Genomic DNA, 24975 nt, shown 5'->3' with positions numbered 1-24975 from the left:
CTTTAAGGCTGCTCTCATTCCCTTAGAGATTTCCTCGGTCTGAAAAGAGGTTTTTATTTTTGAAATATGTTTGGATGTTTTTATTTGTTTTAAACTGTTTACTGCTATGTAGTTTGCCGCCCTGGGTTCCCTTGAGAGGGAGGGCAGGATAGAAATTGGATAAACAAATAAAAAATAATAATAAGATTGCTGAGAGAGCCAGAAATTTGTTAACAACCCCAGAAGCCCACTTTCTTAGGCTATGATTCCAAAACCTTGCTATTACCCCCCTCCAGTATTAGCCTGACTGCCTATTTCCTTCCTTTGCACAGTTACCGTGGGAACCATGTTGGGAGTGAATGGAGCCATGGAGCTGCTCTTCAAAGTCATTACACCTTACACCAAGAAGCACACCAGAACGACAAGGTAGTGGGGGGGACTTTCTGGGATACCTTCTCTGGACGTGTATGTGTGTGTGTGTGGCAAAAGTATGAAGACCAAAGTGACAGGCTGGGGAGTGAACAGAGGTAAAAGTTCCCCTTATGCTAAGGTGCCAGCCCAAATTAAGCCAAGGCGTTGATGTCCACATGCATAAAGGAAATCAGACTATTAGCTCACCAAGCTCAGATATGTCTCTACGTCAGGAGTAGACGCTCCAACTCCCATAAGCTGCAGCCAACATCAGAGGTAGAATCATAGAAGTGTAGAGTTGCAAGGCTAATCCAGTCCAACCCCGTGCAAAGCAGGAATCTCAGCTAAAGCATCCATGACAGGTGGCCATCCAACCTCTGCTGATAAACTTCCAAGGAAGGGCAGTCCACAACCTCCCAAGGGAGACCGTTTAACAGATGAAAGGAGCTACATCTGGAAAACATCATGTTGCCTATATTTTGTCTACATAGACTGGCCATTGCTCTCTAGGGCTCCGGACAGGAGCATTTCCCGGTCCTGTCTGGAGATACAGTGCATTGTAACTGGGAATTTTTGCATGCAAAGCCATGAGCTCTACCGCTGCATTGCAGCCCGTCCCCTAAATGTCATGGAAACAGGAGCAGGAATTGGATACTGAATGGATAACACAGTAAGCTGCCTTGCAGATGCATCTCCCACTAAAAACCTCAAGGGTCAGAGAGACCCTGTTATTTATTTATTTTTAGTGCCTTTTTCTCCCTTGCCAAGTCTGAAAGCTGCTGTGACTCTCCAGTGTGAAGTTAAAATTAGCCACACAGCTGTCTTGCTCTGGTCCTGTCCCCAGCCAGTTTCCAGAGCGAGATTTACAAGGCCTGCACGCCTTATAAAAGAGAAGGTGCACGTGACCCAGAGCTGCGCCTGTTTCTGCTTCTCTTGCTGCTTTGATGTGGCAGGAAGCAAGAGGAGAGGCGCGCTGAGAAATATCAAAGCTCAATACATGGGCGACTGTGGAAAAGATGTGCTGAAGATGGACAGATGCAAGAAGAACATAGCGCCCCTGAAGAATAATAACAGTGCTGCTGAATCATCGCAACAATAATAACAGCAATAATAATAATAACACAAGAAGAACATTGCACTGCAAAATTACAATTGTGATAATGATGGTGATGATAATATGTCAATAATACAGATGCCCCTAAGATGGCTGGATGCAAGAAGAACATAACATTGCTGTATAATGATGATGATAGTAATAGCTACAGCAATAATAATTTGTATAAAGGTAAAGGGACCCCTGACCATTAGGTCCAGTCGTGACCGACTCTGGGGATGCGGCACTAATCTCGCTTTACTGGCCAAGGGAGCCGGCGTACAGCTTCCGGGTCATGTGGCCAGCTTGACTAAGTAGCTTCTGGTGAACCAGAGCAGCACACGGAAATGCCGTTTACCTTCCTGCTGAAGCGGTACCTATTTATCTACTTGCACTTTGATGTGCTTTTGAACTGCTAGGTTGGCAGGAGCAGGGACCGAGCAATGGGAGCTCACCCCATTGCGGGGATTCGAACTGCCGACCCTCTGATCGGCAAGTCCTAGGCTCTGTGGTTTAACCCACAGCGCCACCCGCGTCCCTAATAATTTGTATAGCAATAATAAAAACAATACCGTAGTCATTGGTTCCAATAAAGGTGTTACTCTACCCGGTGTACTCCAGATGTTTTGGACTACAAGTCCCATCAGTATCATAGGGTTGTGCTGAAGTAGGCAAAACAGCCACACTGGCTGGGGTTGGTGGGAGAAATCTGGACAGTGCACATGTGCATTTTATGCAACGCTGTGTCCTCTTTTTCTTTCACATAGTGCTGGAAAAGGCAATGCAGAATCGCCATGAAATGAATGTTTCACCTGCACCCAGTACACTCAGGCAGCTGTCAGGGCACCCTGCTGCCTTCTAGGTTTGCCATGTGGCCTAGTTTACAGAAGTCAGTCTCCAGTTTGAAGGAGACCTTTCTTTGAAGGGGTCTCTGGCCCAAGCCCAGTTTAAAGATGAAGCATTGTAAGACAGGAGAGGAGGGACACCAACAGTTAGCAGGACCTGGGCAGCAAACTGAGTGAACACCATGCATTTTCTTTTTCTCGACAATGCCTGTTCAGCCACATAGAAAAGAGATGGCTCTTCAGTGGAACCTTCATTTCATGGCGATTCTGCATTGCATTTTCCAGCACAAGGGCCACATTCCCTTCTGAACAACCTCCCAAGGGCCATGTGCCACTGGTGGACAGGATCAGAGGCAAATGTGGGTGGAGCATTATTTATTAATTTAATATATATATATATATACTGTTTGATTGTAAACAAACCTCAGAGTACTTTAGAAAAGAATAAAATAAAATTATGAACAAAAACAGTTTAAAACAGTCATATAAAACATTAAAAGAATAACTAGAAACCAATAATAAGCCAAAAAGAAAGAAAGAAACAGAGAGAGACAGAGAGAGAAAAAAGAAAGAAAGAAAGAAAGAAAGAGAGGAAGGAAGGAAGGAAGGAAACCCAGGTTAAAATGCATGTCAACATTCTACACATCTGGGTAGACTTTCCTAAAGAAATATGTTTTTAGCCACTTCTGAAAAGAGTACAATGAAAGCGCCTGCTTGGTGTCAGTGGAAGGTACCACAAGGATCATCTAATTCATCGTCTTGCAATGCAAGAAAAAACTCTATAAATAAGTCAGAAATTAAATCGTTATAACATTTTTTTTAAAAAACCGTATGTAAAATTGTGTATAAAAATGTCCTGCTCTCTGGCACCATCTGGTGTTGCATGTTTATAGTGCATTCAAATCGTTGTTTCTTTACTAACGTAGCTGAGTCCCAAGAGTCTCATGCTCTACCAACTGATAACACTCCTCTCTACTCTCCATCCAGGCAAGCGAGAGGCATGATCAGAGTTCAAGGACCCATTCCAGCCAGGCAAAAGCATTCAGGGTGTGACACAGGGCCACTGTAGGTGTGGTCTGGTGAGAGTTTAGAGGGCTTGATAGAGTGACGTGGAGTGCTGCATTTGACCCCCAGTTTGGGGTCCTCCACTACTGCTGTATTTAGTGGTTATCTCTGCTGATTTTGAAGTCTTTGTTGTACTGCAGTTGTTATGTTCCTGTTGATTGCGTTCTACTTGTTTCTGTTGTTTCAAAAACATATTTTTAAGGTGGGGGAGGGATGGGCTATTTATGTTTTGACAAACAAATAATAAAAGTGACAAGACTGAGTTGCAATCCTCAGCAGCCATATCATCAAAAGGAAACTTGCAATTCACTCAACAGCACAGCAAATACATATAAGGAAACATCAAAGGAAGTTAACCTATCAAAGAACAGATTAAAGGGGGGGGGAGTAGAAAGAGCCCGAGAAGCACCTGGAGCCAAACATTCACATAAGATAGAGTTTGGTTCTTCACCTTTATTTTTCAAAGTTTCTTCCGCAAGACAGCATTTATCATAATGAAAGATTTTAATGCCACATATTAATGTCATCGTATCTGCTTTCAATTCATGTATTACCTTTGTAAGAATTCAAGATACTCCCATTACTTATCTCCGGTCGTAAGACCGTTCACATTATAACTTGCATTAATGAGCACATCATTTCCACATCTATCTTCTCCTTTTCCTCATTGTTCCAGAAGTGTAGAGAAAGGCTGCCAGAGTTTTACAGAGTTGCCTTTTCCTCAGTATTATTTTCTCTCTGAATCATCATAATCCCCCTCCAACCCCACAAAACCCCACAAACACCCCTTAGGTCACTTTTCTTCCACTGAGCCAACATATTTGGCACACAAGGTGTTCAGTATTTATTCTCATTGCATGTAGATCAATGTATCTTATCTGCAGATTCATGAGCTTAATGTAAAAAGATCAGATTCCTGTCAATTCTCTGTTTCCTTCTAATGTAGTGATTTGTTTCTCAAAACATTTGATCAAATTTTCTCCACCAAAGATTACTTCCATACACACCCCTCCAATGGTGTGTAACGCAAACCTCATTCATGTGGCTTTTGAATGTGTGCAGATTGCAGTAGCTGGGACCATCTACCATGCAGCTAAGCCTGGCATGCTTATCCTTGGGGAACATTACATTCCTACATACACATACAGTGGTACCTCGGGTTACATACACTTCAGGTTACATACGCTTCAAGTTACACACTCCGCTAACCCAGAAATAGTGCTTCAGGTTAAGAACTTTGCTTCAGGATGAGAACAGAAATTGTGCTCTGGCGACTAAAGTGGTGCTTCAGGTTAAGAACAGTTTCAGGTTAAGTACGGACCCCCGGAACGAATTAAGTATTTAACCCGAGATACCACTGTACAGTCATACCTCATGTTACATTTGCTTCAGGTTGCATGTTTTCAGGTTGCGTCCTGCAGCGACCTGGAAGTGCCAGAAAGGGTTACTTCCGGGTTTCGCCGCTCGCGCATGCACAGATGCACAAAATGACGTCACGTGCATGCACAGAAGCGGCAAATTGCGACCCGCGAATGCGCAAACACGGGTTGCATTCTGCTCATGTTGCGAACGGGCCTCCGGAATGGATCCCGTTCACAACCAGAGGTACCACTGTACAGTGGTACCTCAGTTTACAAACTTAATCTGTTCCGGAAGTCTGTTCTTAAACCAAAGCTGTTCTTAAACTGAGGCGTGCTTTTCCTAATGAGGCCTCCCACTGCCAGTGTCCTTCCACTGTTCGGCTTCCATCATAGACCAAGGTAAAGTTCGCTAACCGGAACACCACTTCCAGTTTTGCGGAGTTTGTATGCCAAATATGTAGTTCGTAAACAAGGCTATTCTTAAACTGAGGTACCACTGTATAGAGCAGGGGTTGTCAACCTCGTCCCTACCGCCCACTAGTGGGCGTTTCAGGATTCTAGGTGGGCGGTAGGGGGTTCTACTGCACAAGCGGAATCCTCCTTCCATCGAGCACTGGTGGGCGGTAAGGAAATTTTACCATTAAGAAAGATGCATTAGTGGGCGGTAGGTGTAAAAAGGTTGACTACTACGGTATAGTGTGATATGGAGTGCTATATCCAATTAAGGCCACATTCACATGATATGTTTAAAGCACTATGATGCCACTTTAAATACTTTAAAAGAATCTTGGGAAGTATACTTTATTAAGGGCAGCTGTTAGGAGACCCCTATCCCCCACCCCTGAGTTAAAATGCCCAAAGTTGTTTAACAGTCAGTCCCTCTCTACAAGAAACTCTGGAAATTGTAGGTCTGTGATCAGAATAGGGGTCTCCTAACAACACTCAAGATCCTTAAAAAAGTCAGCTTCAAGGATTCTTTGAGGTCAATTGACATGAAGGGACCCAAGTTATTCATGTCCATTAATTTCAAGGAGTCAACTCTGAGCAGGACTAGCACAGAGTACAATCCATTGCTTACTGAGCAGGAAATACGCCCAATTCCCTCTTTATGATATGAGCTGATTAAATGCATGGTGAATGTGCACAATGACTAGTTGCTTTGCAAATTAGCTGCTCAGCTCACATCACCTCTAACGTATATATTCCTGCCAATTTAGGATTATGTTTCATGCACCTGATGGAGTGCACTCTGGTCTGTGAAAGCTTATCCCATAATAAATGTGCTAGGGTGGGATTAAACCTAGCCAGCCCTGTCAGTGGAAGGAAAAGCACGAGGACTTTTCTGCTTGCGCATTTCGGCTTTCCCCCTCCCCCCCACCCCAAATTCACTCTGGGGAGCGTCAGGAGAATCCCCCAAACAGTGCAGGGGATCGTTCTGTCTGGCAGACTGGAATGAATCTGCAGATGGAGCAATTGGAAGAGTGTGATGTTGAATTCTACCCTTACTTGAATTCCACAAAACTCCTTCCTGGTTTTTGCCACAACACATGTAACACTGTCATCCTTCTGGTAACATTTTGCTCTCTCTAGTTGTTCCAAATCTATAAAGTTACAGTTTTGGGCCACAATCCACCCTGCTTTAATTGAGAGCTGAACAACCATCTGATCATACAACTTCCTTCCTTTTAAATATCTGGCCATGTATTTTTCAGCGAACAAGACTCGGGGATGTAGACATTTAGTATTCAAAGCTGAAGGCAACGAGCAGTTCAATGAATGATACCCACGTGTGTCCTAGACATTCAAAGCATCCTAAGAAAAATTCCTCTTTGATTTATGTGCTGTGCCTCTTAAGAGCTGGGGTCATGGCGTACGTGCATGCGCGTGCTTTTGCAAAACGGTGGGCCTGGAAATTCATTGGCTCTTGAAGTGCATGGCCTCAGACAGTTGCAGCTACTGAAGACATGATTGATGGGTCCCTGCTACACTTAACTGAGTAAGCAAATCCTGTTTGCCCTCCCTCTGTCCTTCCTGCTGGATTGCTGCCTGTGATTAGAATAGCGTTTAGCCATAGAGGCACTTTATGGCTCCAGAGAAGCAGATATATAATGGGAATCTGACATGCACCAGTGTGGCTAGGAGATTACAGAGCATGGCTGGCTGGTTTGGGGCCTTCCAAACAGCAGGTTTGACGCTGCTGGAAAATTCATTCCGTTGAGAGCTTCATTAATGCAAAAGTTTGCAGCCATTATCCTGGGAATGCTCAGAGCAATCTTTGCGTGATAACTTCACAGACAAGTACCTTAATCCCAAACCCACTTACTTGGAAGTAAATTCCATTAAAAATATTCAGTCAAATGTAGACACTGTGCAGTGCAACCCTCTGCATGCTTACTCACATCCAAGTCCCATTGTGTTCAATGAGGTTTACTTTCAAGTAAATGTGTTTAGGGTGCTTCGGATTGTGGCCATAAAATTCCACATATTTCAATGGAAAAATCTAAGTGCTAATTTTAGTTTTCAGCTGAGTTTCTTGCTGAATATTCTTTTTCTGTATTTCTGACACTTTTAAAATAATTATACCTTTTTTACATGAAGGTCCCACTTAACAATTACGATGCTTTCCCTGGAAATCATTTGTTAGGTGAGCATTCGCATAACGAGTCCACAGTTTCATTATTTCCTATGCAAATGTTTCTAATGTGGAATTTGTCCAATCTCTTTCCTCCCTCTCTCCATGGTTTCCTCCTGAAATGGCTGCAGCCAATCAGAAAAAGAGAAACAAAAGGGGGGAAAACGGTTTATCTAATCTCTCCTGTTCTCTGATTCATCTGATCACACTCTCCGTGGTTTTTGCCCCAAAATGGCTGCCACCAACCAGTAAACAAACAAGGAAATAAGGAAGGCAGTTGATTAGATATCTGAATCTGTGAGGTTTGGGCATTGTCTTTTACATGCAGATAAGTGAATTTTCGGCTAGCAAGCGTGAGGATAGTGGTGGTAGACTTGCCTTCCTTGGAGGTTTTAAAACAGGCCGGAGGGCTATATGTCAGGGTCTTCGGCTGTAATTCCTGCATTGCAGGGGGTTGGACTAGATGCTCCTTGTGGTCCCTACCAGCTCTATGGTTCTATGGGACCTACGTGTACATGCCTTACTCACATCCCATAAAATAGACCAAGCGACCTCGGTGTATTTTTTCTTTGAAAAAAATCTTAAAACTCCTGACTAATGCTATTTACCAGCTCAGGATTATTAAGGGAAACTTCTTCTTCTTCTTCTTCTTCTTCTTCTTCTTCTTCTTCTTCTTAGTAGTAGTAGTAGTAGTAGTAGTAGTAGTAGTAGTATATTTGGAGAAATTAGCTCTAAAACGCTGTTGAATTTTCATGAGGACTTTGCAGTTTAATTGCAAACTGATGTGGGTTGCTGAACTTTAAGAGAGGAAACATGAGAAACTGAAATTGATGTATTCACCCATCCCTAATCCTCATATGCCCATTTACCCCTTACTCTGGACAAATGCAGCCGCCCTTTAGTTCTTGCACTCACTCAGAAATCTCTCCTCTGGCTGGAAGGAAGGAGCAGACAGCTTTCCCTCAAAAAGGCATGTATGGTCCTTGCTATTTGGTTAGGTTCCAAGAATATGGAATGCACAGCTCACCCCTCCTGAGAGATGTCTATAGATCCCATCCCATGAAGGTGGCCAACCATCTCCCGGTTAAGCCAAGGTCACTTCGAGAGCCAGCCCTGTCAATCACTGAGACAAGAGCTATTTACTAAGCCTGCTAGCATGTAGTAACAAGATACATGGTGCTATTTATTTCACTGGCATCAGCCCCTGGGCTATTTAGATGGAGGTTCACCCATGCCCCAATTGACCTTTTTTGGGATGCATGCCAAATGGCTCATTATTCCCCATCAGAAATGTACTCCCCCGCCTTGGATCAGATAGGGGTGGATTTTTCAGCCATTTCTAACATTATGCGATTCACAGTCGTCAGTGAATAAACTCGCCGGTGGCAATCTTTCAAAGAAGTGTCAAATCTTGCTGGATGGCCTTCTAATATTGTGAGCAGCGAGGCACTGGTGGGCCTTCGGATGCAAGCAATACTTAGCGTTGGGGTTACAAGGTAATTTATGGCAGGAATAAGCGATCAGCACTCCTGCTTATCTTCAAACGCTGTTTATTGGTGCTTCAGCAGTTCCTGTTCCTCTGTGAAGCGAGACAACAGAGGCTGTCTTAGAAAAGACAGGCATAAGCTCAAAGTGCACTGCCCTCTCTTTACTGAAAGGTTGAGTGGATATTGCCCAGAGCCAAGGGGGCATCTTGATTAAGGGCAAGTTGTGACAGAGAGGAAAGTGAACTGAGGAGATGAAAATAACATTTGTAGGTACCTCGGGATCTGTCCTCTTGTACTTCGTAAAATGTCATGCGCATAGATAGCACCATACAACTCAATCTGTAAAGCGAACTTGGGATTTGCAGCTGTATTTTGTGGTTGTGGAGGGTGGGCAGAAGCAAAGTGACCAGAATGGTTATGCGATGATTTGCTATGACTGAAATTTTTCAACCATGGTGAAGAATGCACCACCACTGGATATCAGAAGTTGAGAATCTTTTCCAGACAGAGAACCACATTCTCTTCTGGACAACCTTCCAGGCTGGACATGCCAGTGGTGGGCAGGGACAGAGGCAAAGGTGAGCGGAGCTTTGAATGCAAATTTTACCTTGTGCAATGCACTAGTTCCTCTCACACTCAAGCATCCCTCTCTACCCTCCAATCAGGCGAGCAAGAAGCATTATCAGGGTTCAAGACATGTTCCAGGCAGGCCAAAACACTCAAAGCAGGGCTAGTGAATAGAGTCCCCAGTTCCAGACTTATTCAGTCTCTGAACTAGAGGTTCACCACCCTCTGTATATGGTGTTTTTCAAAGCCAATAGCCAATCCTTGCATCAAGGAGTTTTCCATCTAATTTTGACATGGGCGACGGGAACTTCTGATTGACTAAGGGTGGGAAAGGAAGGAGGGTAACTAGAAATGGACATGATCAGAGGCAGCTATATGAGCATTTAATGTGCATTTCACTTGGGAATAAAGATTAAGGGCTTAAGCCAAATGAAAATTCATGTTTTTGAGCCGAGGTCTAAAGGAACAGAGCTAGGTGGCATCACATATCATAGAAGATCACATAGATGTTCTGGGAAAGATTTTTGTCCTGAGAGGGAGCCAATTAGGAATGGATATAGCTCTATGATTCTTCCACATTTTAAACCCAGGATTCCATTCTGTTTCTACATTAATCTGCAATTTGAAAAAAGAAGATTCCTCACAAAATAACATTTAAGATCTATTTAACTGTATACTGTATTTCTTTCTCTCTCAACATGTGCTTTTAAATGCACATTTTCTCCAAATGTATGCATTTAAAAGGCATATTGGACATGTTTAAATTATTTTTTATTAGTCATCTTCCACACATATGTCTCAAGGCGATGCACACAATGTAATAAAAAGAGCTTAGGAAAACAGAAAAGCAGCTCAGAAAATAATAGCAAATGAACTGAAAAACACTGAAAGGAGATACCCGTGGCAGAGAAGCATAAAATCCAATGGATAGTTTAAGCTCTCGTGTACACATTAGACTGAGATATGTGGATCTGCTAATTTTGTATATGAAGTCATGAAGATCAAATTCCTTAAGCATCCCCAGAGGCAAAATAGAAAGATTAGAGGCATTACAGAAGAGAGCAGGAGACCTTCAGATAGCTGAAGCTGGGGGACAAAAGGTAACAGGCAAAGAAAAAAGGAGGCTGTGGTGGCCATAAACTTGGATGGCTTTAAAAGAGGGTTAGAAAGATGCATGGAGGAGAAGGCCAACCTTGACTATTAGTCACAACAGCCATGTTCCACCTCCACTGTCAGAGGCGGTATGCCACTGAACACCAATTACTAGGCGGGCAAAGTGCTCTTGTGCTCAGGTCTTCCTTATCAGTTTCCAACAAGCATCTGGTCAGCCACTGTGAGAACAGGAAGCTGGACTAGAAGGGCCACTAGCCTGATCCAGCATGCTTCTCAAGTTCTCAAACAAGGCCAAAGAGGAGTAAACTAATGGCGGTTTTGAAGTCATCAGTAGTGGTCGGTGTGGCGGTGCTTACTTGACCACCCACCATTGGTGGCACCACAGCTTCCCAAAAGGGACAGGGTCAAGACTGTGATGGGGGCAGCGTGGGACAAACACACTGGTGGAGTCAACCCAACGCATTTGCACCATGCCAGTGTTGTCCCTCCCGCCTCAGAAAGTGCAGAGAAGCTGGTGACAAGAGGTCTGGTTGACACCACCACCCTACTGGTTGCTTCTGGAAGACCACACTGTTTGCTCAAGCTGTGAAATTCTGCTATGGTTGAACTAGCCTCTGCCTCCCAATGTTTGAGCAGAAGTTGGAAACCCAAGAGTGCCCCTTCTTCCCTCGGTCTCTGCCAGCCAATATTTTGAGCATGAGAAATGAACTCGGTGCACTGACACACTGATTAGTTCCTTGGCAACGTACAAGTGTGGCTGCCAAGGATCGGTACATTTTGAGGAATAGTCTTCGGACAGCTTTATACATATGTTTATCTGGCAGCAATTTTGGAGGTGAAGCGGGAAGCAAATCAGCCCTAATTCCCCTTGTTAGTTGCTGATTTCTCATTAATTGTGCTGAGCTGCTTGGGTGTTTACTTGGACAGGAACATACAATTCTATTGGAATGCAGTCAAGAACTCGCTGTTAGTTAATGCCCACTTATTTGGAAGTTACTGTACAGTTCACTTGATCCCCTGTTGGAGTTCCCAGAGGAGAACTCCAAAAATACGTACTTTTGGCTAGGTCACAGGCAGATTTGTGAGTTTTCCTTTCAGATCGGCACATGGGATTTAGAATAGAACATCCTGCTAAGCAAAGAAAGAAAGGAAAAAAAGAGGAAAGGAAAAGGACAGCACTTGCTTGAGAAGGATGGCGTGTGTACAAGGCAGAACCTCCCCACTAATTGGGCCACAACAGCTTGTAGTCGAATGCATGTCACAGTAGAATTGCATGTTGCTTTGTATACATGGAGGCAAGAGCGACACAGCAGCTTCCCATCTACTATGAATATAAGGAAAGGTTACAACCAGGGCTTTTTTCCCAGCCACAACTCAGTTCCAGCATCTCTTAGGTGGGCACCACTGCCATTATAAGACAACAAGGGAGGCATTCACAGTGAGTTCCAGCACCTCTTTTTCTAAAACATTTGCAGCTTTTAAGCTGTGAGAGAAAAGGGGAGCGAGGAGGGACATGAATGAAGGTGTACAAGTTTACGCCTGGTGTGGACAGAGAGAAGTTTTCCCTCCCTCTCTCTCTCATTAGTCTAAAACCCAGGTTCAACCAGTGAAGCTGAATGGCAGAAGATTCAGGACAGACAAAAGGAAGGACTTCTTAACTTTGCACATAATTGTTGTTGTTTAGTCGTTTAGTCGTGTCCCACCCTTCGTGACCCCATGGACCAGGGCACGCCAGGCACTCCTGTCTTCCACTGCCTCCCGCAGTTTGGTCAGATTCATGTTTGTAGCTTCAAGAACACTGTCCAACCATCTCGTCCTCTGTCGTCCCCTTCTCCTTGTGCCCTCCATCTTTCCAAACATCAGGGTCTTTTCCAGGGAGTCTTCTCTTCTCATGAGATGGCCAAAGTATTGGAGCCTCAGCTACAGTATCTGTCCTTCCAGTGAGCACTCAGGGCTGATTTCCTTCAGAATGGATCGGTTTGATCTTCTTGCAGTCCATGGGACTCTCAAGAGTCTCCTCCAGCACCATAATTCAAAAGCATCAATTCTTTGGCGATCAGCCTTCTTTATGGTCCAGCTCTCACTTCCATGCATCACTACTGGGAAAACCATAGCTTTCACTATGACTAGGCAGGGGATATTTTTTTTTTGTTTCTGTGTTTTGCCCAGTACTCAGTGCACATGCTGGCATCGAAGATGGTAGTGCTGCTTCTATAGTGCTGTAGAAGAAGGGAACTTGTCCTAGGTAGTTGTAACTAGGTAGTGTACTTGTAACTAGGTAGTTATTAAGCTCACTTCATATTTCAGATTGCATGGCACAGAGGGAGGTGACATCAGTAGGATAAGTAAATAAAACACTGCATTTGAGTTCTATGCAATGGGCCATTTTAATAGAACAAATGAGCTCTGAAGTCAAGGCATCTTCATTTACACACTTCTCCCTGCATATCTGTTTTTATGGTCTATATCATTTCCTTCCCAGAACAACCTGCCTGAGCTGTAATAAGCAATAAAGTCTGATTTCATAGCAACGCTATGTCAGAAATGCTTCTCGGGGTAAATATAGTTACAGTGCCGAATTATATGTTATTGGCACTGGAAGAGCGAAACGGCAGAAGCGGAGAGAGATTGGAAAATTAAAAGGCAAAGTCACGGGAGGGAAATAGATGCTTTCGGATGAGGTTTTGAAAATAGACGATGAGCCAGTGAGGTGGGGAGAGGCAGTTGCAAAAGGACTTTGCTCCAGATGGCAGGTGCCAAGGTGATGGTGTGACAGCAGCTCTGGCGCCATCTGAAGGAGGATGTTGGTATTTGGAAGCGAATGGTTTAACTACGTTTAACTCTGTGCTTAGTGAAGACGTACTTCCTTTTGTTGATCGTGACTCTTTCCACTTCTTCCTCCAGTTCTATGTACTTTTCATGGGAGAAAACCACCTTCACCTCCCCCTTATGACCAATGGGGGCTGTGTGTGGAGGCAAGGTATCTAAGATTGGCTTTGTGTGCACCTCAAGGATGCCATTGCACCCATGGGTGCTGCACTGGCAACCCCTGGCCCAGGTCATAAAATGGATTTTGGTGCTGCTCAGACATTCTGATTGCACAGAGGGAATCCGTATGCAAGCTCTCTGGAATTACCATCACTGCGGAGACAACGGCAGCAGATGTTTCAGTTCACCCTCCTGCCTGGCTGTTTCCTCATGTGTCCCTGAGACAAAAAGGGAAAGAATCCCACGAGGGCTCTTGAACTGCCTGATGATAAACAGTTCCTGAGAAGTGTCAGAAGAGGATGTTTTTCATTCAGCTGTTAACAGCTCTGTGCACATTTGATTCCCCCTCTTCTGATTGTATTCACCATAGATTTTATATATATATATATATATATATATATATATATATATATATATATATGTATATATATATGTATATATATATATACACACACATTATAATTTTAATCACCTGGGGCTATTGTATATCGTGAAAGGTTTTGCGTAGCTGCTGCCATTGCAACTTCTGTCAGCTTGGGTGATGCATTGCCAAAAGCAGAGAAAACACCTTATCAGTAACAAGGAGGACACAGATTTGCAGGCGCTAATTTGTACCTACAGGACCACCTCTCCTGATATGTCCCATGGAGGACCTTACGGTCTTCAAATAAAAACATCTTGGAGATCCCGGGCCACAGGGAGGTTAGGCTGGCCTCGACCAGAGCCAGGGCCCTGCGGGACTTGACATCTTTCTGCAGGGCCTGCAAGACGGAGCTGTTCCACCAGGCCTTTGGCCAAGGCACAGTCTGACCCCTTCTCTCCTTCTGTAATCCTCACAGAACTCTAGCCCAATGGTTGCCATTAATTTGATTTTGAATTGATTTTAGAATGTATTTTAATTAATTGACTGTGTGATTTTATGTACCCTGTGCTCTGAGCCTGGCTTTGGCCAGGGAGGGCAGGATATAAATAAAAAATTATTCTTATTATTCTTAGTATGGATGCCAATTTAGAAATAATGTCTATGTTTTAAATAGAAATACATCTCACCCTAATGGAGGAGATTGTGAACAGGTAACCCATCTGCCTGCTCAGTCTGCTACCCAGGAGCATAGATAAACTCAGCAGATACTTCAGCAATGGCACTCACTCCCATAGGAGACAAAAATGGTCACCAATTTAGATGGCTTTAGGTGGACTGGGAAAATTCATGGATAAGGCAACCAATGGCCACTAGCCATGATGGCTATGCTCTGCCTCCACAGTTGGAGGCAGGAATGCTTCTGAATACCAGTTGCTGGAAACCACAGGAGGGGAGAGTGTTCTTGTGCTCAGGTCCTGCTAGCAGGCTCCCCATAGGTATGTGGGTGGCCACTGTGAGAACAGGATGCTGAACTATGTGGGCCAATAGCCTAATCCAGTTAGGGCTCTTATTATGTTCTTACTGCAGGCGCCAACAATTGACAAGCCACTCTCCCATTTTAGGATTAAACTGGACTTACACTGGGCAACCCTTCCCAAAAAGCCTTGCTTGAGCAGTATTGAGAGTCTGAAAATCCAGTAAAAACATGTTAGGCATTTATTGTGACTTGCCAGATCCTTGCCTGGTTCTGCAGCCCCAAGGAAATGTCCTTCCTAAATTTACCCTAAATTTCCACGCAAGGCCACGTATGATGAGTTTGGTACAGCATGGTGGACTGGTGATGGAGACAATACGCAGGCTCATGCCATGATAAACTTGTCAGTACTCTTCACCTCACTCATACCTCCCTGGCTGTTATCAACAGTGACAGCACCAAGACAGAAATCTATAAACAAAGCCTGGGGCTGAGTTGCCCCTGGACCTAATCCAAGGAGGAGCTGAAATCTTGCTTAGTGTTGTGCCAAAAATTTCTCCTGCCATTTCTCCTGACCATTCTTCATCACTTAGGAGAACAGAAAATGTCACTTCAAAAAGAAAACAAAGGGGAGAGAAAAATTGGGGGAAATTCTCATGGGTGGAGTACTGTACAGGGGCTTTGTCCTGCTTACCTTACTTTTCAAGCAGCCGGGGAGGATTTGTGAGTGCCTGTTCTTTCATTCTATAGATCATCTCACCAGGGTTCTGCACTCTGCAGCCTTCCCGGGTGCCTTCAGTGATAGCCCAGGGGAAGACATCACGAGGCAGCTCCTTCCATGGGGCTTTTTCAGATCAGGAAGCGCAGGCAGCTAGGGAGGCTGCAGAGAGCTTGAGAAACATTCAGCGGAAAGAAACACACATGCATGCACACGCCACTCATCTATATTGTAATGATGAGCTGAACGCTGCACCCGCTGAAATTCTAAAGAAATTCTCAGGTGTCCCAAGATTGAGGTGGAAAAAAATGTAAGCCTTTTTATGTCTCGGGAATGTGTGCTGTCTCCCCGGGGCTAAGATCCAAGATGTAACTGAACGACTGCAAGGAATCATAAAACCCACTGACAAATACCCCTTCCTCTTGGTTCATGTGGGAACCAATGACACTGCAAGCAATAGCCTCCAGAAGATCAAAAGAGATTACGAGGCTCTGGGCAGGAAATTGAAGCAATTAAAGGCACAAATTGTCATCTCATCTGTCCTCCCAGTTGAACGACGTGGCCCAGGGAGAGAGGGAAAAATAGTGGAAGTGAACAACTGGCTTCGCAAATGGTGTAAACAGGAACGGTTTGGATTCTTAGATCACGGAATGCAGTTTCTTGAAGATGGACTTCTGGCAAGCGATGGGCTGCACCTCACAACGGTTGGGAGGAATGTTTTTGCAAAAAATCTCAGAAACCTCATCAGGAGGGCTTTAAACTGACTAATGTGGGGGAGGGAGACAGTGCTCCTGAAGGTAGGAGTCTATCAATTGATGAAGATGATCATCCAAATGTCATAGACCGAATGGAGCAAACAGCACGCAGACCTAGTGGTGGGAGGAAAAAATCCTTAAATAAGAGACACGGGGGAATGATTAATGGACTTCAATGTCTGTACACTAATGCGCAAAGTATGGGAAATAAACAAGACGAGCTTGACCTCTTGGTACAGCAAACTAAATATGACATAATAGGAATCACTGAAACCTGGTGGGATAAGTCCCACGATTGGAATGTAATAATGGAGGGATACAATCTATTTCAGAGAAACAGACCAGACAAGAAAGGAGGAGGAGTGGCGTTATATGTCAGGGATGTGTATACCTGTGAAGAGATCCAAGATTTAGAACCTCAAAGCCAAAGTGAGAGCATTTGGGTCAAAATTAAGGGAGAGAAGAATAACAGAGACCTCATTGTGGGAGTTTACTATAGATCCCCAAGCCAAACGGAGGACATAGATGATGCCTTCCTGGAACAGATGGCCAAGCATGCAAAAGGAAGGGAGATAGTAGTAATGGGGGACTTCAATTACCCGGATATTTGTTGGATGTCAAACTCAGCCAAGAGCATAAGGTCAAACAGATTCCTCACTGGCCTTGCAGACAACTTCATTGTCCAGAAAGTGGGAGAAGCAACAAGAGGAACAGCCATTTTAGATCTGGTCCTAACCAATGTTGATGACCTGGTTAGTGGGGTAGAAGTGGAAGGATCATTAGGCGCGAGTGATCATGCTCTTCTGAAGTTTACTATACAGCGGAAAGGAGCAGCCAAGCATACTAGGACTCAATTTCTCGACTTTAAGAAAGCCGACTTCATAAAACTTAGGGAAGTGCTTGGTGAGATCCCATGGACAGTAATACTAAAAGGAAAGGGAGTTCATGATGGCTGGGAGTTTGTTAAGAGGGAGATAGTAAAAGCACAACTTCAGGCAATACCAATGAGACGGAAACATGGAAGGTGCCTAAAGAAGCCAGGGTGGCTATCTAAAGAACTTTTAACTGAGTTAAGATTAAAAAAGGATGTGTACAAAAAATGGAAAAGGGGGGAAACCACCAAAGAGGAATTCAAACAAATAGCCAACACGTGTAGACACAAAGTCAGAAAAGCTAAAGCACAGAATGAACTCAGGCTTGCTAGAGAGGTTAAAAGCAACAAAAAAGGCTTTTATGGGTATGTTCGTAGCAAAAGGAAGAACAAAGAAACAGTGGGGTCACTCAGAGGAGAAGATGGTGAAATGCAAACAGGGGACACAGAAAGGGCTGAACTCCTCAATGCCTTCTTTGCCTCAGTCTTCTCCGATAAAGAAAACAATGCCCGACCTGAAGAATTTGGAGCAAATGATTCAGCAGAGGAAACACAGCCCAGAATAACTAAGGAGATAGTACAAGAATACTTGGCTAGTCTAGATGTATTCAAGTCTCCAGGGCCAGATGAACTGCATCCAAGAGTATTAAAAGAACTGGCAGATGTGATTTCAGAACCACTGGCAGTCATCTTTGAGAATTCCTGGAGAACAGGCGAAGTCCCGGCAGACTGGAGGAGGGCAAATGTTGTCCCTATTTTCAAAAAGGGGAAAAGAGAGGACCCAAATACTTACCGCCCAGTCAGTCTGACATCAATACCAGGGAAGATTCTGGAGCAGATCATTAAGCAAACAGTCTGTGAGCACCTAGAAAGGAATGCTGTGATCACCAATAGTCAGCATGGATTTCTGAAAAATAAGTCATGTCAGACTAACCTGATCTCGTTTTTTGACAGAATTACAAGCCTGGTAGATGAAGGGAACGCAGTGGATGTAGCCTACCTTGATTTCAGCAAGGCATTTGACAAGGTGCCCCATGATATTCTTGTAAAGAAGCTGGTAAAATGCGGTCTTGACTATGCTACCACTCAGTGGATTTGTAACTGGCTGACTGACCGAACCCAAAGGGTGCTCATCAATGGTTCCTCTTCATCCTGGAGAAGAGTGACTAGTGGGGTGCCACAGGGTTCTGTCTTGGGCCCGGTCTTATTCAACATCTTTATCAACGACTTGGATGATGGACTCAAGGGCATCCTGATCAAATTTGCAGATGACACCAAACTGGGAGGGGTGGCTAACACCCCAGAGGACAGGATCACACTTCAAAACGACCTTGACAGATTAGAGAACTGGGCCAAAACAAACAAGATGAATTTTAACAGGGAGAAATGTAAAGTATTGCACTTGGGCAAAAAAAATGAGAGGCACAAATACAAGATGGGTGACACCTGGCTTGAGAGCACTACATGTGAAAAGGATCTAGGAGTCTTGGTTGACCACAAACTTGACATGAGCCAACAGTGTGACGCGGCAGCTAAAAAAGCCAATGCAATTCTGGGCTGCATCAATAGGAGTATAGCATCTAGATCAAGGGAAGTAATAGTGCCACTGTATTCTGCTCTGGTCAGACCTCACCTGGAGTACTGTGTCCAGTTCTGGGCACCACAGTTCAAGAAGGACACTGACAAACTGGAACGTGTCCAGAGGAGGGCAACCAAAATGGTCAAAGGCCTGGAAACGATGACTTATGAGGAACGGCTAAGGGAGCTGGGCATGTTTAGCCTGGAGAAGAGGAGGTTAAGGGGTGATATGATAGCCATGTTCAAATATATAAAAGGATGTCACATAGAGGAGGGAGAAAGGTTGTTTTCTGCTGCTCCAGAGAAGCGGACACGGAGCAATGGATCCAAACTACAAGAAAGAAGATTCCACCTAAACATTAGGAAGAACTTCCTGACAGTAAGAGCTGTTCGACGGTGGAATTTGCTGCCAAGGAGTGTGGTGGAGTCTCCTTCTTTGGAGGTCTTTAAGCAGAGGCTTGACAACCATATGTCAGGAGTGCTCTGATGGTGTTTCCTGCTTGGCAGGGGGTTGGACTCGATGGCCCTTGTGGTCTCTTCCAACTCTATGATTCTATGATTCTATGATTCTATGATTCATAGGAGAAAAACAACTTTCAATAAATCAGCAGGTCAATTTCTGCGCAGCACTGAGGAAAAGTAGCACTTAAAGATGCTGCCTAGAATGGAAGCAACTGTAAGACTTTTTGGCACAGAATGTAAACCCCCCAACCCCCCAAAAGTGGAAACATTTATTCATTTATTTATAAAATTGTTAAGTGAGGGGTGGGTCCCTACAGCCCTGCAGATGTAGTTTTTGGACCCCAGCTCCCATCAACTTGGCCCATGGATGATTGGAGTTGGAGTCCAGCCACATCTGGAGAGCCACAAGATTCCCATCCCTGTATTTGCCCCCCACTCAAATGACCCACCAAAATGGCATCCCCCCTCCCCACCAGGGAAGAAGGACATCAGGGAAAATCTACACCAGGAACAAGGGAAGGAAGGAAGAAAGGTTGACATCATGATCTGCCCCTGGTGGACCTTGCCGCCTGAGGCGGTTGCCTCACCTTGCCTCATGGGTGCGTTGGCCTGGTCCAATTGGTACCTGCTTGGTCACTGTGAAAATAGGATGCTTGACAAGATGGACCTTTGGCTTGAACCAGTGGGCTCATTGTATGATATTATGTTTCCCGTTGCTCCCTTCTAGCAGATCCTCTCCACTGACATGCATTTCATCCCCATGGCCAGGGCTGGGGTGAACACATCCTGCAATTTCCCCCTTATCTTGCTATAAGTTGGTCTTTACATTTTTCTAGTTTGTTCCACCCCAGCCCTCCCCAATCATTCGGCGTTTTCAAATTAGTTTTGCTGCATTTTATCTCCTTGCAGATAAGTCTAAAAATGAGCACTCTTCTTATCTCCCATACATCGTTACAGTCTGAGAACACTCTGTATTGGGTTCTCTTTTGATGGTAGCATCTTTTATCTCCAGAGTGCCTTATAACATGCAGCAGTTGGGAGAGTCAGAGGCTTGTAGGAGGGGAAGGGTTCAGTGACCTGCATATAGTAGGTTAGGGTGGGGAGTGGGGAGGGAGACATGAGGAGTTTGAATTTTGCAAATTCCGGTCTGGATTGACTCAATCTGCACCTCTAGGATGAACGTGCAGACCATAATGTGTAGCTATTCTTCTGCATTTGTAACAAATCATTTTATAGTGTGGCAGCTCCTAAACTCTGGAACTCCCTGCCCATTGTATTCTTTTCAGCACCTTCTAAAAACCTTTCTATTTAGATAAGCTTACCTTGAAGCGGGTGGCGCTGTGGGTTAAACCACTGAGCCTAGGACTTGCTGATCAGAAGGTCAGCGGTTCGAATCCCTGCAATGGGGTGAGCTTCCATTGCTCGGTCCCTGCTCCTGCCCACTTAGCAGTTCAAAAGCACGTCAAAGTGCAAGTAGATAAATAGGTACCGCTCTGGTGGAAAGGTAAATGGTGTTTCTGTGCGCTGCTCTGATTTGCCAGAAGCGGCTTAGTCATGCTGGCCACATGACCCAGAAGCTGTACGCCGGCTCCCTTGGCCAATAGAGCGAGATGAGCGTCACAACCCCAGGGTCGGCCAAGACTGGACCAATGGTCAGGAGTCCCTTTATCTTTACCTTGACATATAAAGCTGACATGTATTCTAATCTGCAATTTTATCTTATAGTGCAGGGCTGCCCAACTTTTTTTTTTGGTGTGTGTGTGGGGGAGGATCCCACGATCGACTGGTAGATCGCAATCGACCTGTTGGACAGCCCTGTTATAGTGTATATTTTAAACTGTTGATTTTCTTGACTGCCCAATCAGGCTAGAGCAGTGTTTCCCAAATTTGGGCCTTCAGCTCTTTTTGGACTACAACTCCCATCACCCCTAGCGAGCAGGACCAGTGGTCAAGGAAGATGGGAACTGTAGTCCAAAAACAGCTGGAAACAATTCTTCCGTCATGGTGCTACGGCTCTTCTGCCTTCCACTGTTCACTCACACTAGTAGCTGCAGAGGCAGATTGCCTGGCTACTCTCAATCTGCCTCCCCAAGGTAAGTCACTTTCTTCCACTGCAAGCAAAAGGAGAATTAATTGGGGTGGGGAAAGCAATTTTTAGTTTTTGGACTATAACCCCCATTGGCCCCAGCCAGCTGGAGAGCCCCAGGGCGGTGGAGTCATAATCTCATCCTTTGTTCCTTTGTATTGTGATGCATCCCAAATCTAAGGGGCTGTTAGAAATCTTGCAAAATTCTACATGGGACATAGTTTCATGCTGAACTCAGCATGAAAATCACGCAGTGTTTGTGTACACCTATGTTTTCCCTTGTAGCCTAGCTATGGCGAATCCTGCCTGCATGAAACCATCAATATGCGGCCTCATACCTGCTTAATTTCTACACAAAAGTGTGTTTCTGCAGAGGGATTTTGTGAAGTTTGATGGGCCCCTGGGTTTGGCCGTATCAAGATAAAAGATTGTTTTCCTTTATTACCGCATCTTTGTGCTTGTCCAGTCTTGTTAGATAATCTCATTTTCATTTGGCACAGAGAACAATGAAGAGCTTCCTCCTTGCTTATGTCCGTAGTTTGCACACATTGAATGTGCAAGAAGCATTTTTCAATCTGTTTGCTTGTTCCCTGTCCAACCTGCTGGTTTTGGAGGTGCTTCAGAGGCCTTTGTTGTTCGGAGCGGTTGGCTCGGCAGCCAGATCACTATAGGTTTTGTCCCTTTCTCTAGCTCTAAGGCTTTTTTTATTATAAAGCATCTCATATGATTATGCATTTTGAACAGCACTGTCAAGCTGCTAAATAATTTGCAGCAGAGTAGTCATCTGGCTCCTAACCAGACAATTTGAAAAACAAATGCAACAAATAATTGGAAATACGAATGCAGCAAATACAAATTTCATTATACAGTCACAGACCTGGTTTTTTAAAAAAACTCACATCTGCATGGCACCCAAGGTATTGGGATGGTCCAGCCACAAGCCCATGAATGAGCTGGCTGTCTCTTTTCTCCCTCCTCCTCCACCCTTCCCCCTTTCCACATGCTTAGCTTTGGTCCTTCTGTCCTGCCTTATAAAACAACAGTTTATTATGACATCCAAATTGGGAAACTGTGGTTTAACTGCTACTTATAAATGAGGATTGAAAAGCGAAAAGAAACCATGTGGACACATGGGAGGAGCCATAGCTCAGTGGTAGAGCATCTCCTTTACATGCAGAAAGCCTCAGGTTCAATCTGCAGCATCTGCAGGTGGAGAAGGGAAAATTTTGCTGTAGAGCCACTGTCAGTTATTATAACAGACAATACTGGATTAATGGTCTGACTTGGTATAATGCAGTTTCCCATATTCCCATGTAGGTTCCTTGGGTTTATTAGTCTGAGCTTATTCATGCAGAATGAGTGGCAGAATTTTCTGAGCTGTGTAACTTCATGTTTCTGCTGCTGACGTGTGCATGCGTAACCTGGAGTGTAGGTTATATACAATACAGTTGTACCTTGGTTTTTGAACAGAATACGTTCTGGGAGTCTGTTCGACTCCTGAAACCATTCGAAAACCAAAGCATGGCTTCTGATTGGCCACAGGAGTGTCCTGCAGCCAATCAGAAGCCTTGGAAGCCACACTGGACTTTTGGGTTCTGAAAAATGTTTGAAAACCAGAACACAAACTTCTGGGTTTCGATCGTTCAGGAGCTGATTTGTTCAGGAGCCAAGGCGTTCAGCTTCCAAGGTACCACTGTATAGGTTTCTATTTCCAGCATTTCCTGTGACATCACATGATCAGTTTCAATGATATGGCCTGATGACATGAACAAGGTGCTAGCAATGACATGCCCAACTAGGTGTTCCCTCGACCCTGAGTCCAGATAATTGGTCAATTGTATGCTTTGGTCAGGGTTGTACTCCCACTGAGGATGTAGGTCTGTAGTTGGGGAGGTGCTGTAACTACAGAAGATTATCTCATAGACCCAACCAATCACTTGAGTTCTACAGAATGGAGCCTTCTGCAGCTGCATACCATCTCATCTCATCAGAAGGCCCATTCCATACCATGTGACTTTGAACCTACCCTTTAAAATGTTCTCCCTTACATATCAGACTGACGCCACCTCTATTCTCTTTGCAATGTCTATTGAAACCCTCCCCTTCCCCACAAGCCTTTACAGTGGTGAATCTTATCTCAATCTATATCGGCACTGGATCTGAAATTGCCTTTAGTTCTCAATCGCTTTGGGATGTTTCAGGGGAAAGAATTCATAAGAGGAATGTGTCGGGGGGGGGGGAGAACCCACATTAAAATGTCATTTGTATATGGCGAAGTGGCGCATCCTGGTGAAAATTACTGCAAACTTTTCACTCAGATGTGCTGTTTAAGTACACACAGGAAGGCATTTAAGTGGAGAAGCTCTGAAAAATATGGTCCTTTGTGCCTGCAGTCTGAACTGCCTTCTGCCGCAGCCATCTAGGAGCCCATTCTCCATAATGTGCAAGTTAAATAGCAACTTATCTCATAAGAAATTGAAAAAGCTAACAGCGATGGTTAAGATTTCCTTTTGCATTCAGTATTATAGCAGCACACCAGAGAACTGGCAACTCCTCCCCCTAATAAACAAGTGTGCCTTTGCTTTGCATCCCCATCAATAAAATGAATGCTCTCAGTGATTAAACCATTTAAAGTTCTATCAGTTAAAGTTCTACTTGACTAATTTACCTCTTAGAAGCTCTGCAAGCCTCCTTTTTTTTAACATTGAAGTTCTAGAGATGGAGGAGAATTTTGTTTGGTCGGCATCTTTCGGTGAACTGACCAGATCTCCACCTCTTCGACTAATACTGTAAAAGGACCAGAGCATGAATTCTCCAGATTTTGCAATCCTCAGCTCAAAAGCATACCAAGATATGGAAAATAAAGTGGCATATTTCAGAGTAAAATATACTTAGAAATATGCACATTATGCACATTGAGATAAGATATGCATTAAATGGAATTTTCTGATAAAATATGTATATAAGTATAAAACTTCATACATAGTTGTTTTTTTAAAAAACAACAACAACCCACAGATTAATGCAGACACAGGATAGAAAGGATTTATGAATGGAATTATGGTCCAGAAATAGACTGATCCATCCTAACAACATTATTTTTACATAGTTTCCCCTGGAAGATGGTATCTATCTATCATCTATCTATCTATCTATCTACCTATCTATCTATCATCTATCTATCTATCTATCTATCTATCATCTATCTATCTATCATCTATCATCTATCATCTATCATCTATCATCTATCATCTATCTATCTATCTATCTATCTATCTATCTATCTATCTATCTATCATCTATCTATCTATCTATCTATCTATCTATCTATCTATCTATCATCTATCGTCTTGTTGGGAATTCAAGCCCATATCAGGAGAAACTGGCAACAATCCCATGCACCCGGCTTGATTCCCTGTTGACCTCCCTGGCTGCATTCCCAGCAAGCGCAGGCAAGGTCTCGATAGGCGATTCTTCTCAAACGTGAGAAGAACACCCCCCCTCTTTCCTGCCCCCTGGTAGGGGAAAGAGATAGACAGAAACGTATTTACATGCTTTTATTTCTGTCTTTGCAACATTACAAAAAACATGACTGCTCTCTTCAAACTCCAGCAGTGTAGTGACAAA

The 24975-nt window shown here is 44.1% G+C and overlaps 1 protein-coding gene across 1 annotated transcript in view; it reads left to right on the top strand.

The window, feature by feature from the left end:
• Positions 1-24975, top strand: part of AGBL1 (AGBL carboxypeptidase 1) — a 414373-nt gene that overhangs the window by 34671 nt on the left and 354727 nt on the right. Inside the window, exon 5 of the mRNA XM_053364617.1 lies at positions 312-405. Coding sequence (XP_053220592.1) covers positions 312-405 — 94 coding nt within the window. The remainder of the gene's footprint in view (positions 1-311; positions 406-24975) is intronic.

The sequence above is a fragment of the Podarcis raffonei genome, chromosome 14 (assembly GCF_027172205.1).
Source record: "Podarcis raffonei isolate rPodRaf1 chromosome 14, rPodRaf1.pri, whole genome shotgun sequence".
Taxonomy (NCBI): Eukaryota; Metazoa; Chordata; class Lepidosauria; order Squamata; family Lacertidae; genus Podarcis; species Podarcis raffonei.
Note: the sequence above shows the minus strand (reverse complement) of the source record. Positions and strands in the feature narration are given on the sequence as shown.